Source organism: Glycine soja, chromosome 7 (genome assembly GCF_004193775.1).
Source record: "Glycine soja cultivar W05 chromosome 7, ASM419377v2, whole genome shotgun sequence".
NCBI classification, from domain to species: domain Eukaryota; kingdom Viridiplantae; phylum Streptophyta; class Magnoliopsida; order Fabales; family Fabaceae; genus Glycine; species Glycine soja.
In genome coordinates, this window is record NC_041008.1 from 15,579,164 (window position 1) to 15,595,563 (window position 16,400).

Below are 16,400 nucleotides of genomic sequence, written 5' to 3' on the forward strand. Positions count from 1 at the left end.
TGGCTCGTCCCTGTCGAAGGCGCCATCAGCACTGGCGCCATGCATGGCCAGCTACATACAAAACAACACCCCCTGGGAAATACCTCCAAAACAGCCCTAGTTTGGGAAATTCTTTCTAAAAGAACCCCAAACAGGGAAATGTGCCCTATTTTGACAAGTCTTCCTTACAAGTTGCTCCTTCGAATTTGATGAATTTATAGACTTGATCAAGAGCTAGTCGTTATGGTAATCGTACGAGGTTGAATTCAATTTTTTAGATATTGAATGAGTTGTCTATGTTCTTGTAACAAGTCATTTTGCTCTGGTGATCCTTAAACAATGTGTTAGGATCACAGTGACAAATTCTTAGAATTTGGGGATTAGGGACCTCCCAAGAATAAAAGATGATTAATGGAGATAATATTTTATCGCTACCTCATACTCTTACATTTAGGATATATATATAGCATACATGGATGCTGAAAATAACAAAATACAAAAATGACAAATAACAAAATGTTAATGGCAAACAAGAATATTTAAAAAATTTGAGCCAACCAATACTACAGTGCCAACACAATATTCCTTCTAATAGAATTAGATATGGCTTCCTCAGACATAATCTTCTAGATGCTTTGGTGGAGTGATCTTCCTTTTGGGCCTTTTATTAATGTCCACAGTAGTATCCTATTGGGCCATGGTTCCTTTCCTATCATCCCCTATGCCATCTAAAAGCACCTTGTCCTCAAGGTGATAGTTAACTTTCAAACAATAAGCACCATTGCTACAACAAATGAAATGCAGGACAAGAAGGTTGTTAAATCCTATATATGAGAAACAAATATCTTCCACAAGTCAAGGTAAAGAAGCAACTCCTAGTTGTAGGATAGGGACATGTTCACCTAGTGCTTGTTGTGTCTTCTCAAATGCAAGCTTATCAAACAGAGGTGTTGCTTTGTGTTAGGGAAGACTTTTTTATGGCTACCACTATGTTTGTTACAATAAGTATGTGGTTATGAAACACCACTTCAGTCATGAAAGCCTCATTCTTAGTAATGACACCCTTGTCATTCATGATTCTATAAGTCTGAACAATTGTATCCTCAAGGGAATTATATAAGCTTCCAAGAATTCCAGCAATAGCTCCCAAGAGAAGTACTACAAATGTATCAACAACACTATATGTAATATTGGTTGAACTAACATCGTACATTATCAAACAACCTTTCCCAAATAGCACACGTCCATGTGGCACAAAACAGAATTGCAACTCTGAAAACAATAGCAATTGTTGTTGTGAAAAATGTCCTCCCAAGAACTGCACTTGGTTACTCTATTTGTGGAAAAATATCTTCAACTTGAATAATAATGGGTAAGTTGACCTCAAAGGCCATCTCTATTGAGTTGTGCAATAAGAATTTAGGAGAGACAAGATTTGTAGGTACGCCATTTTCAAATTTAGCATGATCGATAAGCATTGCAAGTCCTAGAAATCGGTCATCAAATTACCTTGAACAAACACTACAATATTCATTATTTCAACAAATTTCAAAAACTTTAAATTGTCAAATGGCCAAGAAGGGATAATATCATCAAATGTCTTCATATCCCATGGTCCATCTCTAAATCCAAAACAAGAAAACCAGTTGTCTTCATTAAAAGCATATGAAGCCTTCCTAGCAATAGAGATGAATTCTTCATAAGGATGATGAACACTTTCAACGTAAGGCAAACTTCTGTTGCCCTTCTGATGATCAATGGCAACAATGAGATTAAAAAATTGCATCTCAATAATTGCAAGTGTAGCATTAACAACATACAATGAACAATGATGGTCAACTAACATTAAGTACCTCTTATCCAACTTCCTTTTTGGATATGCAGAATCATGAAAATGCAGGATGATGTTGATGCATTTCATGTGGATTTGGTTGGGCATGTGCCAAAATTTTTCTCCTTATAGCACCAGAACAAAACCTCTTGTTAAAGGTGTGCATAGATGTCGCATTTGTTACCCAGCTTGTATCATCAAATAATTAGCATGCATCAACTACACAACCATCAAATAAGATGAAGTAGTCATCCAATTGTTTGAGGAACCACAAGGCACAAACATAAGAGTAGGGAGTTTCATCATTGCATAACAATTGAATGTCAATGTGGTTTTGCCGAAATGGTTCCATCTTGATATAATGGGCTTTGAGCTTTTTGGTGGAAGGGCAAAGATGAGTTAATTTCTTAGATAATGATGCTCATTCTAAAATTGGTTGTAAGGCACTAGGGATAGCAATAGGAAAAAAAATCTTCATTTCCAAAACTGTATGAGGCGCGCAACATAGATCAGAATCAGAGTCATCGAAAGAAAATAGAGCTACTTCTTCACGCCTTAGATTTTCACTTGTGCAACTTGAATCTTCTTCATTTCACTTTGGTTTCTCAGAGCATTTATATCGGTGCCAATATCATTTCCAAGTATAGCATGACTTGAAGTTGGTGATGATGAATGAAGAGTTTCCACGGTACTGAACATGCTTAGCAATCGGTTCCAGGTGCTCCCAAAATCAATCTCATAGTATAGAGCTAGATATACATAAGAGAAATGTGGGTTTGTAGAAGAAAAGGTAGGAAAATGTTGACTAGTTTCGAGATAGGCCATTTTTTGAAGAAGTTCATCAATTTTTGTGGTCATGGTGTTTTGAGTGGCGATGATGGTGAATTGATTGGAGGTGAGTTTCGTTATAACCTCTTCGATGCGGTTCATATTGGACTTGGAACGAGTAGAATCAGTTATAGAGCACACGCACACACGCACACACACATAACATAGATGCTGACAATAACAAAATGTAGAAAATGACAAATAACAAAATTTGAATGGTAGACAATAATATTCTTAAAATCTGAGCCAACCAATACTACAGTGCCAACACAACATTCCTCCTGACATAATTGGTTAGGTCTTCCTCAGACATAATCTTCTAGATGCTTTGGTGGAGTGATTTTCCATTTGGGCCTTTTATTAATGTCCACAATAGTATCTTATTGGCTCATGGTTCTTTTCCTATCACCATGTGTAGCTTTTAATACATATCCTTTGACTCAAGTTATTAGCATCATCATTTTTATAATCATACACAACTCTGACATACACTTTGACCGGTAAAACAAGACTACCTTTTCAACTTCTGAATAATTCTCCTTCTAGCAATATTGCTTTTGATTGCAGAATCTATATAATGAAAATTTTCCTCTGCAAGTATATACTTCACACATATGTTATCTTCATGAATATGTCATATCGTAATAAAGTACACTCAAAATAATCATTAATAACTAAGTTCAATCACTTTATTTGTTTCTAGTAGTTTATCATCATTAAAATATTAGTTTTTGGAAGAATTTTGTCTTAACACCATCATCGTATTTGAGACATTATAATGGAAGGTTGTTGGAATTGTATTGCTTGTTACTGTTTTTCTTGTTACCGTTTTTATTCAATATTGGATTGCTAGATATCATAAAATATTGCACGAGGAAATTGAGGATACCATGATAGAAGCTCAAAGCAATTGTTATTTGACAAATCCTAAATATAATTGGAGCTTAGACAATAGAGTTGAATTGCACTATTTTCATGGATTTGGAAGATGATGGTTTTGCACTACATTAAGATTTTCATTTGGTTTATATTGAATAAGTCTTTACCAACCATTGATAAACCAGACAAGAAAACATATTTTAAAAAATAAATTAAAAATGCATGAAATCTGAAAAAGGTGAAAGCAAATTCCCACGGTTTAAACCGTCGGAAATTGTTTTATGTGCTTTACAAAATTTAACATGGCAATTTTTGACGATTTTCTACTGCAGAAAAAACTAACCAGTAAAAAATATAATAAAATTACCATCACATTATCCACTAAGTGCACAAATGGACGACAAGGACTTTAGGGCTAAAATATAAAATTTGAAAAAATTTATAGACTAAACATAGTTAAATCAACTATAATAACAAATAATCTAGCATTAGATTTAGAGCACGTTGAACAACAAACAAATAAACATCTTCATTGTGTTGACTCGGACTACTTGAATTCACTCCTGCAGTGTCCCTCTCTCCATTCATTCTCCTCCGACAACAACGCAATGCCTTCATCGTCTTCGTCTTCTTCTTCTTCTTCCGCTCTAACCGTTCCCAATTTGCATCTTCGCGCCCTCAGAATTTGGTCCTCCAAGTACTACGCAATCGCCGCATTCATCTTCCTCGTCCTCTTCTCTCTCCTTCTCTTCTCCCACTTGGATTCACGTTCCCGTTACTCCAACCTCATTCCGTTAACCCTCCTCCGCAACGCCAACCAAACGCTTGCGCGTATGTTCCATTCCAAACACACCCACGCGCCTCCATCCTTTTTTCTTTTTGACTGAATCCTCATTTTCCCGTATGTGCAGTATGCTTGGACGGGAGCGCCCCTGGTTACCATTTCCGAAGCCGGTTCGGATCCGGATCCCGCAATTGGCTGATCCACATTGGGGTTTCTGGCTCCCTTGTTGTTAAAAATGAGTTTGGTTTCTAAAATGGAGAAATGCTAGTAACACACTCTCCAATACTTGAAATTATTACGTAGTCCCAAACTTCCATTTCCATAGTCCCAGATAATCTCTATGTAACTCTGTAACTCATAATTGAGTTTTATTAACTATCTCTTGTAAATTTGAAAGACACATAGAAATTAGCTGGAACTATAGACACGCGTAATAATTTCTCTTTCTACTAATAGGGTATAGTTCAGTTGGTTGGATGGGGGTGAGTTTTTGTAAATTCCTTATACCTGTCTTTCATTCCTATAAATATTAAAAAAACAAACTCTTTCTGACATACTCTTTTAAACACATTCTTTATTATCGAGGATTGAAATCTATTGAAAATCATAAGATTTTGCAATTCTCACTTCTTATTTAATAAGTTTAGCTCGTAATTTTATAGATTCCAATTCCAATGAATTTTATAGGTTGTGTTCCTCTCGAAAATATTATTGACCTGGTTTCGATTGTGTGTGCAGGGAGGAAGGTGGTGCAATTCGATACTTTCATGTCATCAGTGAAAATTCACTCATTTGGGGTCTTCCAATCATATGGAGAAGCTTATTCCTTTTTCAGGAATATTGAGCTCTGACCCTGCTCAGAACACTGGTAAGTTCTCTGTAAATGACTGTAACATGCTTATATATCATGGTTTTAACTTTTAAATCCCATTATTGCGGTTGCATCTGTGTGAGTTTTTGAGCTATATCAAGGTTTTTGAGGTCCCTGCCACTGTTGCAACTTGCAATTTAAACCCCTTGGCTTATCCACTGTAAACATAACACTTAACTGCCTCTATCACACCCTACCTTGATAGTTGATGCTAGTCAGCAATATCTTGCTATCTTTCTCTCTTTGTTTACCCCATTGTTGTAGGAATTTGTGGTTTTTTGTTTTAAGAGTTTAAATTAAATGCACCATTTTGTAAGACATTTTTCTACTATCATCCAATCATGTGCTGCTATGTTGTCATGATTGAATGATACGGTGACAATGTTTTACATTGACCTAGTAACTTGTCATTATTCTTGTTTTGGTATTATGGGTTCTGTGGATTATATCATTAGAGAAATTGTAGAATAGATTACTACTGTTGTAATATTGATGATTGATTGTTTTGGTGACATTTTCCCCCAAACCTGCATAATTACATACCCAACACCATTGGATTTGCATATCTGGCAGTTGTGTGGTTTGTGCTGGTGTAGGATGTGTGAATGTATGTAGGTAAATATAGATAGACAGTCAGTTATATTGAATAAGTGATGTTACTTCATATGATGTGTCAAACTTATTCAAATTTCTTTAACTGGAACAAGGTGAAGATACACTACTGTGGCGGCGCATCTTTTGCCGGTCATCCAGAGAGTGAGGTTAGGATTGATTTTATGTTTGGCACTGGTGGTTGTTCATAACTTTTACTCATTTGGGTTTATGTTGATGTATTTTTTTAAAATTATTTTATATAGCAGAGAGGAAGTGGGTTGTTCTTCAGAGGCTAGGTCATATGGAAAACTATTATGGATGAACTCTTATCAACTGGCCTGTCTAAAGCAAAGCAGGTTATACTTTTACCACAATGACAATCTAAGATATCTTTTAAAATTTTCTGAGATTGTTACAAACAAATAATAATAATAATGCTTATCAACATGGATACAATAATATCTGGCTGTCAGTCCTCTGCTCAATTTTATCACTTGCACTGTAAACATTAAAGGTATGGATCAGTTTGGCGGATATTACGTTTGTTGCGCACTTATTATCCTCAGCTGATGCATGTGAAACAATGAAAGACATTATGAAATTATTCTGATTGAACTGGATCAGAAATAGATGAAGAAAACTAGAAAAATATAAAGATTTTATCATTTGAATTCTGTTCTCAAGACCTCAATCAGAGATCTCACAGGACAGAGATAGAAGAGTGACAATGTACAAAAAGAACTCTACATCCAGGAAGTCCTTCCTCTCCTCGCCTTTCTTGATAATCATCCAAAAAGATTATTTTTTTTGTCCTCCGTGTGTCTCTTATTTTTGAAGTCTTTTCAACTAACTAACAGTAATTGACAGCACAAATAATCATTTTTACATCTTATTGCCAACACAACAACATTAACTAACTACCTTAATTCCCTGCACTCTAATAGAACTGGATCAGATACTACCTAGACTTTTGAGAGGTCTGGACTCTCCATCCACAATTTTCCCAAACAATTCTGATGCCCCTCTTGGAGTTTCCCTGCCTTTTATAACAATCTTCACCCTAGTTTGTTAACTAACCTCTGTAGTCATTACTTAGTTGGCTAACCAACTGTAACATTTTGTCACAGCTCACAAGGAAAATTGCTTTTAAGGCATGAATTCTATTTGGCCTAGCCTATTCCTTTTCCTATAAACTTCCTTAATCAGAGGTTGATTATCACACTCCTTTGTATTTTTTCTAGTTACATCCTTTTAATTGAGGGTCTGCTATCATAATCTTTCTATTAGTTTATAATCAAAGAACTTCTCTTTACTTTGATTATTTCTTGATTTGGTTAACACAAGAAAGTAGTGTCCTTTATTGTAAATGAACTTGAGCAATAAGCATAGATGGTAGTGTGAAAGATTAAATCTGAGCTTATGGATTTGAACAAGTGCAGTTTCAGGTGTGAAAGGAATTTCTGCATTTTTAGTTCTTTTGTCTTCTTTTGACATTAGTTGAATTCTAAATGGCCAGATATATGTCACTCCAGACACTAGATTATATGCTATTGAAATAATGCACTGTTTATGTATTATGATGCATTAGCCTTGATGTAAAACTTGTTAGCATTTGATGATTGATAAGGCTACTTTTGTAGGCTTTGCTTTCAGGATGCTCTGCTGGAGGATTGGCAACTCTTATACACTGATAATTTCCGACAAGTACTTCCAAAGGAAGCAACTGTCGAGTGTCTTGCCGATGCAGGATTCTTCCTAGATGAGTAGGTTTCTCTCAACATATCTATTGAAAATAAGAAAATATCCTGCATTTATTATATAGAAATTTTATAGGGATATATTATCTAATTTAGAGGAAACTGAATATCCTCTCATTTTGTGTAATTAATATAATTAGCCTATATAAATCAGCTCCATGCACATGATTTCGGTCCATTCCCTTTTTTAACATGTAATCCAGAGTCTGACAGAGGCATTTCGAAAACCGTGAGGACCCACTGTCCCCGGTGGCAAAATTTTGATAAGTTTTCTGGCCACTGCTGGCCCCCGTCACTCCTCCGGAAACCTTTCCAGTAGCCAACCCCGTGGTTAGGATCACCGTCTGCCAATTTACACAAACCAGTTGACGACACATTAAAAAGCTCACACACATGCGTTTTCTCAGGCGTGACAAGCAACTTCTCCCTGTACCAGTTCAGGCCGTCCTTTAAACTGTAAAATGTAAACTGAAAGTTACCAAAAGTCCTTTTATTTTATTACACAATGGGTCATCATAGGATGATGTTGCTTGACAAAAAAAGTTGTGACTAGTAATTGACTTGAGTTTCATTATCTGCTACTGGATTTGAAAAACCATGCATTTGGTGCATTCACTTCTGATTTGTACCTGTACATGGCTTGTTCACCATCTCTCATGTTATGTGTTACTAAGTAAAATAATTAGTATAATCTTTATTCTATAAATTTCAAGAAGGATGTTAGTGGAAACAGTACAATAAGATCTTTCTATCATGATGTTGTCCAGCTTCAGGTAATGTTGTGCTTGCTTATATATTTATAACAATATTTCTTTAATGAACTACAATTATACTTCTCTGTTAAGTTTATTACTGTAAGTAAAAAAAAGTACAATGTGATTTTTTCAGTTAATTATATAATATTCGCATATCTTGTTGTTAGGGTCTTGCAAAAAGTTTGCACAAAGATTGCATTGCTAAAATGGAACCATATAAGGCAGGTTTTTTAGTTTCTCAAATCTCGCTGCCTCACCCTTTGATATAATTTGTAACTGTAAAATTTGGTTAGTTGGTTCGTATATTTCCACTAAAGAACAACCAACTGTGTATTTGTAATGCAGTGTCTCTTTCCATCAGAAATTGTTAAAAACATAAAGACTCCACTGTTCCTTGTTCATCCAGCTTATGATTTCTGGCAGGTAAGCTCCCTTAGTATGCATGTTTCATTGTCATAAAACATTTTTTGTCTAATTTTTCTGTGACAGATATTTGATGCAAATTAAAATGTATTTAGATACGCAATATTTTGGTGCCTCAAGGATCCGATCCTGATGGTCACTGGCAAAGGTACAGACTGAACATTCGCAATTGTAATGCTAACATGATTGATAAACTTGAAAGTAAGTAAACACTATAGCTACCAAATAGTTTCTGGATATGTTGTTGTACTCTTGGTTTGTTAACTTCTGTAAGCCTTCAATTGGATTAGATTTGGAATACTGCAGATATTGATTAATGATGATCTAACCTGGAACCTAAATGTAGTAGCCACGCTGAGGCATGGGATAACTTGGGAAATTATCATTGTTTGGTTACGGTGGCTCTTTGCTGAAGGCTGTGAATGAATTCCAACAATGAAAGGAGATTGGAATGTTTATAGATTCCTGCTTTGTCCATTGCCTGAGATGGATGTGACCTGGCATTCACCCAACTCTCCTAAAACAAATGATAAGGTAACCATAGTTTTGGCACCTAACATAAGTTGTGTAGATAGTATAAGTTATATAAATAGTTAAATACTCAAGACATAGAATTCACCCAACTGTCCTAAAATAAACGATAAGGTAACCATAGTTTTGGCACTTCACATAAAGTTGGTAAATCATAATATTATTGCATTAGAAAGAATTGTGAATAGAAATAAGAAGCACTTTAGAGTGCGTTTGGATAGAGAATTTTAACCGAGGAAAGTAATTTATTAGAGAATTTAAATTTCTGTTATTTAGAATTCATTGTTTGGATGCTTTTTATGAAGAATTTAAAATTTTGGAATTTTAAAACAGAATTTTAAACAACTAAAAATCTGGAATTTCAATTTCCTTCTAAAACGTGAGAAATTGAAATTCTCTTCTTACAATCTTCTTCAAGAAACACCGTCTGAGCTCCTAAAATATCGATCGGGTATGAGCATAGAGGAACACACGTATAGTTAGTACACCAATCATATTTTCTCTTTTTTTTTTCATTCATTTTTTTCATCCTCATAATTTTAATTTTTTTTATCCAAACACAAAATTTTGAAAATAAAAGAATTTCAATTGAAGTATTTGAACTTCTTAGAATTTAAAATTTCTCAAAATTTTAAATTTCTCCATCCAAACACACTCGGGTAATTATGTTTCCATTTATAAACACTATAAAGCCATTAATATTATGATTATGACCTAGGTAGTTAAAAGCGTTGTGTTAGCATAGAATAGCAAAATGCGGTAGCGTTTTTTGACCATGTGTGACTTGATAATTGGGTGTGGCATGAGTTTGTGAAGTGGTGGGTGTGACCACTATTTGTGACGAGTTTGTAGTAGTTGCGCGCATACGTAGACACATTTGCAGCATTAGAGAAGAAAATCAAATTCGTCTCTTATTTGCAGCCAGATCACAACAATTGTGCACATACACAGGTGCAATTGCAACATCAAGGAAGAAAATGGAATTCGTCCCTTTTAACACCATTTTGGGTTTCTGTGTTTTTTAATTTTTTAATTTTTTAAAGTTTTTCAATTGAATAACTAGAGCTATGAGACACTAAATAGGGGTGAAGGGGGATTTGGTGCATGCCAAAAAGTCCCACTTGAAATCAAACTCAAAATCAAGGAAGCTTCTGAGAAAAATAAGGTTGTAAATGATGTAGCAGTTGGGCTGGAAAAAGGTGATGATGATGAGGTAGAAGCATTGGAAGAAATTTACTACGTAAGGGTTGGAAAAAGATTTGCTTCAACAGATTCTAACCTTGCTCCTGCTGCCAAGAGAAATAATGTGAAAGACCAGATGGATTTGCATATGCTTAAAAGTTCAGAAGCATCAAACAAACTCACAATGGCTAAAAGGAAACAAACATACGGTATGCTTGTGTTAAAGAAGAAAGGGCTAGAACCATTCCTATAGGAAATTCCTATAGAAGAATACAAGATTGCTTCTTTAATACAAGTATCTTGTATGCTGTTTTTCTTTTAGCCATTGCACCTGTGAGTTTATTTGATGCTTCTGGACTTTTAAGTGTATGCAAATCCATATGATCATTCCCTGTATCTCCCTTGACAGCAAATGCAACGGTAGAACCTGCTGCTGCAGGTCTTTTTCCAGCCCTTATATTGTTAGTTTCTTCCAATGCTTCTACCTCATCATCATCTTTTTCCACCCCAAATGCCGCATTATTTACAACCTTCTTCTTCTCATAAGCTTCCTTGATTTTGAGCTCGATTTCAAGTGAGATTTTTTTGGCAAACACCAACATCTCCCTTCATCCCCATTTGGTGTCTCTTGGCTCTAGTTATTCCACCCATTGTAGTCTTCAAACAAAAATCACAAATGACAGCCTTTTTATTGTTTATGTCCTTTAGGGAATTCCATTCCCAAACGATATCAAGGTTGTCACCTATATAGGCTGAACCGGTTGATGAAGCAATGCTTCCAAGAATTGGTTGTTCACTTGGTGGTTGAGATGGTGCCATGGTAAAAAGAAATAAGAGATCATAGAGAAAAAGTAAAGAGCTGAAAATAATGTTGAGAAGAAATAGGAGAAGAATGGTTAAATTGAGAGGGGAGGGGCACAATTGAAAAGGTTTAAAAGATTAAAAAACAAACAGAACTCTGGAACAATGTGAAAAGGGATTAATTCCATTTTCTTCGATTTTGCAATTGTGCCTGCATATGAGCAACTAGTGTGAACTCGCAACTAATAGTTTCTACACCCATCATGTTTGCAAAACTGTGTCACACCCAGTTATCGCGTCACACATGGTCAAAAAAAGGCTATTGCATTCTGCTAACACAACACTTTTAACTACCTAGTTTAAAATACAATAATACACCATATTATCTACTTTTCTCATAACTGCTTCCAGTTGCCTTCTTTACATATGTCCAAATCACTTCCACTGTTTTTTTATCGTCTTCTCGATAGGTGTCACACCAATATCTCCTCGTATACACTAATTTTGTATCATGTTCTTTCTTGTGTGGTCACACATACATCTTAACATTCTCATTTGTGTGTGTGTGTGTGTTGTGGGTGTAGGTGTATTCCCTTTTAAGTCATCAAGATTTGATCGAGTGGGTGGCTTCTTATCTTGGTTATTGGGGGTTGGGGTGGGGTCTTGCTTGGTTTGGGTTGGAACCATGGTTGGGGTTGTAGTGCAGTAGGTGGATTCAGTTGGACAGGTGGAGGTGTTTGATATGGTGTGTTTGGGTTGTAGGGTTGAGGGTAAGGAGTTCATGCGACAGTTGTGATGTACGAGACACGGTAAGTAGGGAATATTTATCGAGGATAATTGGGCCTGTAGTGGGGTTTTCATTGAGGGACCATTCTTTGTTAATAAGCTACATAGTTAATCTCCCTTTCTTCTTCATCAACTTCAATGGATATTTACGGTTAACACTCCTGCCAGAACTGTAGGTCATTTTCACACTCATGCCTGTTTGTACCTTTTTCCCACGATAATGATGTCTGAGAATTTTGATGAAATGCTTTTGATCATTTCTTTTTCATATAGGGGAGGCTTTACCTAGGTAGCTACCTTCCTTAGCCTTAGAGCCTACTATTTGAACATTTGTCTATCCTTCTATAGTTCTCTGTCATATTTGTCATCCTTGAGTTGCAGGAACTTAATTCTTGGACACATGATGCTAATTTTTCTCTGAATCATGGTGTCCATCACCTCCATTGGTTTGTCAATGTACTGATATTTAAAGTACCAAACTTAATTGGGTACTCGTGGAATAGCTTCTTTATCCACATCTGTCCATTAGAATACGAAGATCCTTACTCATTCAATACTAGATTTGGTGTCGATGTAGCAACTCTAGCTAATTTAGCAATATGCTTGGGCCATACAATGCATTACTTCTTGATAACAAATTAACATTACCACATATAATCCATTGTGGTTGATCCACTGTTGTTGCCTTGCCTCTGAAGCAGACCATTGCTGAATCCGTTGGTGATTGGTACTTTGACCGAGAAGCAGTAAAGCGCATTTACTGCTCTTCTTTTCCTTGCAGCCCCACTTGCCACAATATGAATTTCACCTGAATATAAAAATAAAGCTATGAGCCCCATTTTTTATTGCAACTTTTATCTCGGATCTTCCTTGGTCGAAGTTCATGAAGGAATATCCTCTCATTTATGTCCGTTGCATGAATTTTGCTTCAATTGATTGAGTTAGAATTAGAGAATATGCTGGGGAGATCATCTTATTCACTTGTATGACATGGGTTCTACAGTCTATAGATAGTAAGAGGCTAAGATCCATGCAGCACGAAGTGTCCCCTTGATCAAGTGATTCAATTGTTATATAACTAACTGTATAATTGATTTGTTAGTTTCTTCTTAAGTTTGTAAAAAAAATTATTGATCCCTGATGCAGCACGCTCGATTTTTGTGAATTACAATATTGATGCTCTATTAGCAACTACAAAATCTCCCAATAAATGCAACCGTAATGAAAAGGGCATGTTGTGCCAGTAGCTTTTCTTTCAATAAATATTTAGTTTGACAGAATAGTTCCTTAAAAATGAAAGAATACAAATTTAATTTCAGGATGCACAAAACGTTCGACAAATTAGTCGTAACACATTAATCTTTAAAAAATAAACTTATTATCAAATTAATCATTCAACTATACACCTTAATGATAAATTATTCTCACAAACAAGACTAATTTGATTTTTTAAAGACTAAATTTGTGACGGCATCAACCATGGCTGTTTTCCAAAAAAAAGAGCATAACTGAGATTGACTTCAGAGTTCAGTTCACACTTCGTTTTGTTGTTGCCAGTTGGTATTTGCCAAATGCTCCACTCCATACTCTCACGCCCTCCCCGGCGCAAACTCCACCCATTCTCCACCGCGGCCGCTGCCGCCATCACCGCCAACAGCGTCCCCGCCGCCGCCGCCCTCCCCTCTTCGTCCTTCAGAATTCAGCCCCCAATCTACCCCTGGCCCCGCCGCCTCACCCCCCACAACCTGGCCTCCCTCATCTCTCGCCAGCACGACCCCGACCTCTCCCTCCAAATCTTTCACCACGCCCACCCCTCCCTCTCCCACGCGCCCCAGCCCCTCCACGCGCTCTTCCTCAAACTCTCACGCGCCCGTCGCTTCTACCACCTCGAATCCCTCCTCACGCACCTCCCCAACCCCCCGCCGGAGCCCCCTCTCACCACCCTTATCCGCGCCTACGGCCTCGCCGGAAAACCCCTCTCCGCCCTCCGCATCTTCCTCAAATTCCAACCCCTCGGCGTCAGGTCCCTCAACGCTCTCCTCAACGCGCTCGTCCAGAACAAACGACACCGTTTGGCGCATTCCGTGTTTAAAAGTTCCACCGAGAAATTCAGGCTTGTGCCGAACGTTGTTAGCTGCAACATTCTGCTCAAGGCGCTGTGTAAGAGGAACGAGGTTGATGTCGCTGTTAGGGTTTTGGATGAAATGAGTTTGATGGGTTTGGTTCCCAATGTGGTTAGTTACAGCACTGTGTTGGGTGGGTTTGTGTTTAAGGGTGATATGGAGAGTGCTATGAGGGTTTTTGGTGAGATTTTGGATAAAGGGTGGATGCCTGATGTAACCTCTTACACTGTTTTGATGAGTGGGTTTTGTAGATTGGGGAAGTTGGTGGATGCAATTAGGATGATGGATTTGATGGAAGAGAATAGGGTTCAACCTAGTGAGGTTACTTATGGTGTTATGATTGAGGCTTATTGTAAAGGGAGGAAGCCAGGGGAGGCGGTGAATTTGCTCGAGGATATGGTTGAGAAGGGGCTTGTGCCGAGTTCAGTGTTGTGTTGTAAGGTGGTTGATTTGTTGTGTGAGGAGGGGAGTGTGGAGAGGGCTTGCGAGGTGTGGAGGGGGGTGGTGAGGAAGGGGTGGAGGGTCGGTGGCGCGGTGGTGAGTACGATCGTGCATTGGCTTTGCAAGGAGGGGAAGGTGGTGGAGGCGAGGGGCGTGTTGGATGAGCTGGAGAAAGGGGAGGTTGCGAGTTTGATGACGTATAACACGCTGATTGCGGGGATGTGCGAGAGAGGACAGCTTTGCGAGGCGGGGAGGCTGTGGGATGAGATGGTGGAGAAGGGCCGTGTTCCGAATGCTTTTACTTATAATGTGTTGATGAAAGGGTTTTGTAAGGTTGGGGATGTGAAGGAGGCTATCAGGGTGCTGGAGGAGATGGTGGAGAGTGGATGCTTGCCTAACAAGTCGACATTCTCAATATTGGTTGATGGGATTTCTCTTTCAGGAGGAAAGAAAGAGGAAATTGACAAGGTAGTTTTGTTGGCCATGACGACTGGAGTTGACGGTGAATGGTGGGATCTTTTCTTAAAACTTGTTGTGGGTAATTTAGATGGCAATGCTTCTGAGCTTGATAGGATATTAACAGAGAATGCGGTGTGATGATGGAAATTCTTTGGGATATGCTGTCGTGTCTGATCTTTGGAAGGTCCGAAGGTGATGACAAAAGGGGATTGAATGCTGGGCACTGTTTATCCAATGTAAAGTCATTCTTATATGTTGTATACTCTCCAGTTAGTAAACTTGAAAGTGTTAATCAATTGATCAGGGACCATTTTCTTACTGGAATTTTGTGCACAATTTGTCTGATTATAATGGCAGACCATTATAGCTGCACATTGACACCAAGTTTGTTACAAAGTTTAATTGTAACTTATGGAAGGTTGACTATGATAACATGGTGACATGAGTGAGTAATCTGTCGTTATTTCAATTACTTCTGTCTATTTCCGAATTGTGGCATTCGTATTTTCAATCTCTAATTCATCTGTTTGCATTGAATTGCAGGTTATTTCTTTTGTAGTCTGCCCAAGACTGGAAATGGATGACTAAACAAAGGGAATTGATGAATGTTTTGGTATGTTGCATTACATGATTTCTTTTGTGACATGCTTAAAGAATGATATGGGTTTGGGAAATTGAGCCTGAGTTGTTTAATAACTTGATTTTACAGGTTCCAAATGTTTGACAAGTTTCATTCCATTACTGCTTGTTGAGTGAGTCTGTGTTCTGTTTGAAGTTGTACTAGTGAAAGATATTCAAATCATTGGATGGTTCAACTCTAGAACTGTTTGTATTTTCCATTTCCAAAAATGTATGTAAAAATGAGTCGCCTCTTAGTTGGTTTCCTAGTAAGTTGCAGCTATGATAGGCCACTGTGAGGCTGTGAGCTAGACTTTCTTGTTGATGCTATTCTTGGCTTGCTTGTAAACCTGTTGGAGAATGATGGCAATTACAAGTGATTCAAATGGTTTCTGGACTGGCAGTTGGTAGTGTTACACTAGCATTAGGAATGATGTAAATATAGGTAATAGAAAAGTGACACCAGAAGAAAAATGTTAGTATTCTTTATTTCTTTTCTCATGCTGCCCTATGGTTTAGCCTATCATCGAGTGCTTTTGCCTGAATATGTAATACAGTTGCTCTGTTGTAGCTGTGACTTGCAAATATTTTGTCAAGTCCAGGTCTTTCTTTACATTAATTTGATGATCCTCATGGAAAAAGCTTTTTAGAAGTAAGCTTATTTGTAAAGTGCTTTTTTTTTATCGGTAGGAATTGAAGACATACCCAAGGGTTTATAATAACCTATGCAATGTCCTCAATAAGTAGGAATGTATCCA

At 37.3% G+C, this 16,400-nt stretch overlaps 1 protein-coding gene and 1 long non-coding RNA gene across 11 annotated transcripts; both read left to right on the top strand.

The window, feature by feature from the left end:
* The first annotated feature begins 4,026 nt into the window (after positions 1-4,026).
* LOC114418927 lies at positions 4,027-8,501 on the top strand. Of its 3 annotated transcripts, XR_003668132.1 has the most exons (7): positions 4,027-4,348; positions 4,429-4,783; positions 5,040-5,169; positions 5,880-5,933; positions 6,033-6,122; positions 7,407-7,529; positions 8,446-8,501. It is a non-coding gene; the product is annotated as an uncharacterized LOC114418927 (long non-coding RNA). The 3 variants fall into 3 exon arrangements; XR_003668131.1 differs by having other exon boundaries at positions 4,429-5,169; positions 6,030-6,122; XR_003668130.1 differs by having other exon boundaries at positions 4,429-5,169.
* A 120-nt stretch (positions 8,502-8,621) lies between these two features.
* Positions 8,622-16,400, top strand: LOC114418925 (pentatricopeptide repeat-containing protein At5g16420, mitochondrial-like). 8 transcript variants are annotated; one of them, XM_028384489.1, is made up of 7 exons: positions 8,622-8,701; positions 8,797-8,902; positions 9,008-9,235; positions 11,800-15,260; positions 15,382-15,469; positions 15,568-15,637; positions 15,734-16,400. In XM_028384489.1, exon 4 carries the CDS (start codon positions 13,573-13,575, stop codon positions 15,160-15,162), a length of 1,590 nt encoding a protein of 529 aa, XP_028240290.1. In that variant the 5' UTR covers positions 8,622-8,701; positions 8,797-8,902; positions 9,008-9,235; positions 11,800-13,572; the 3' UTR covers positions 15,163-15,260; positions 15,382-15,469; positions 15,568-15,637; positions 15,734-16,400. The 8 variants fall into 8 exon arrangements, with proteins under 8 accessions (XP_028240290.1, XP_028240285.1, XP_028240283.1 ...); XM_028384484.1 differs by having other exon boundaries at positions 8,992-9,235; positions 11,800-15,469; XM_028384482.1 differs by having other exon boundaries at positions 11,800-15,469.

Bases quoted from the DNA above. Each gene is read 5' to 3' on its own strand.
- LOC114418925 (XM_028384484.1), top strand. From the start codon at position 13,573: ATGCTCCACTCCATACTCTCACGCCCTCCCCGGCGCAAACTCCACCCA.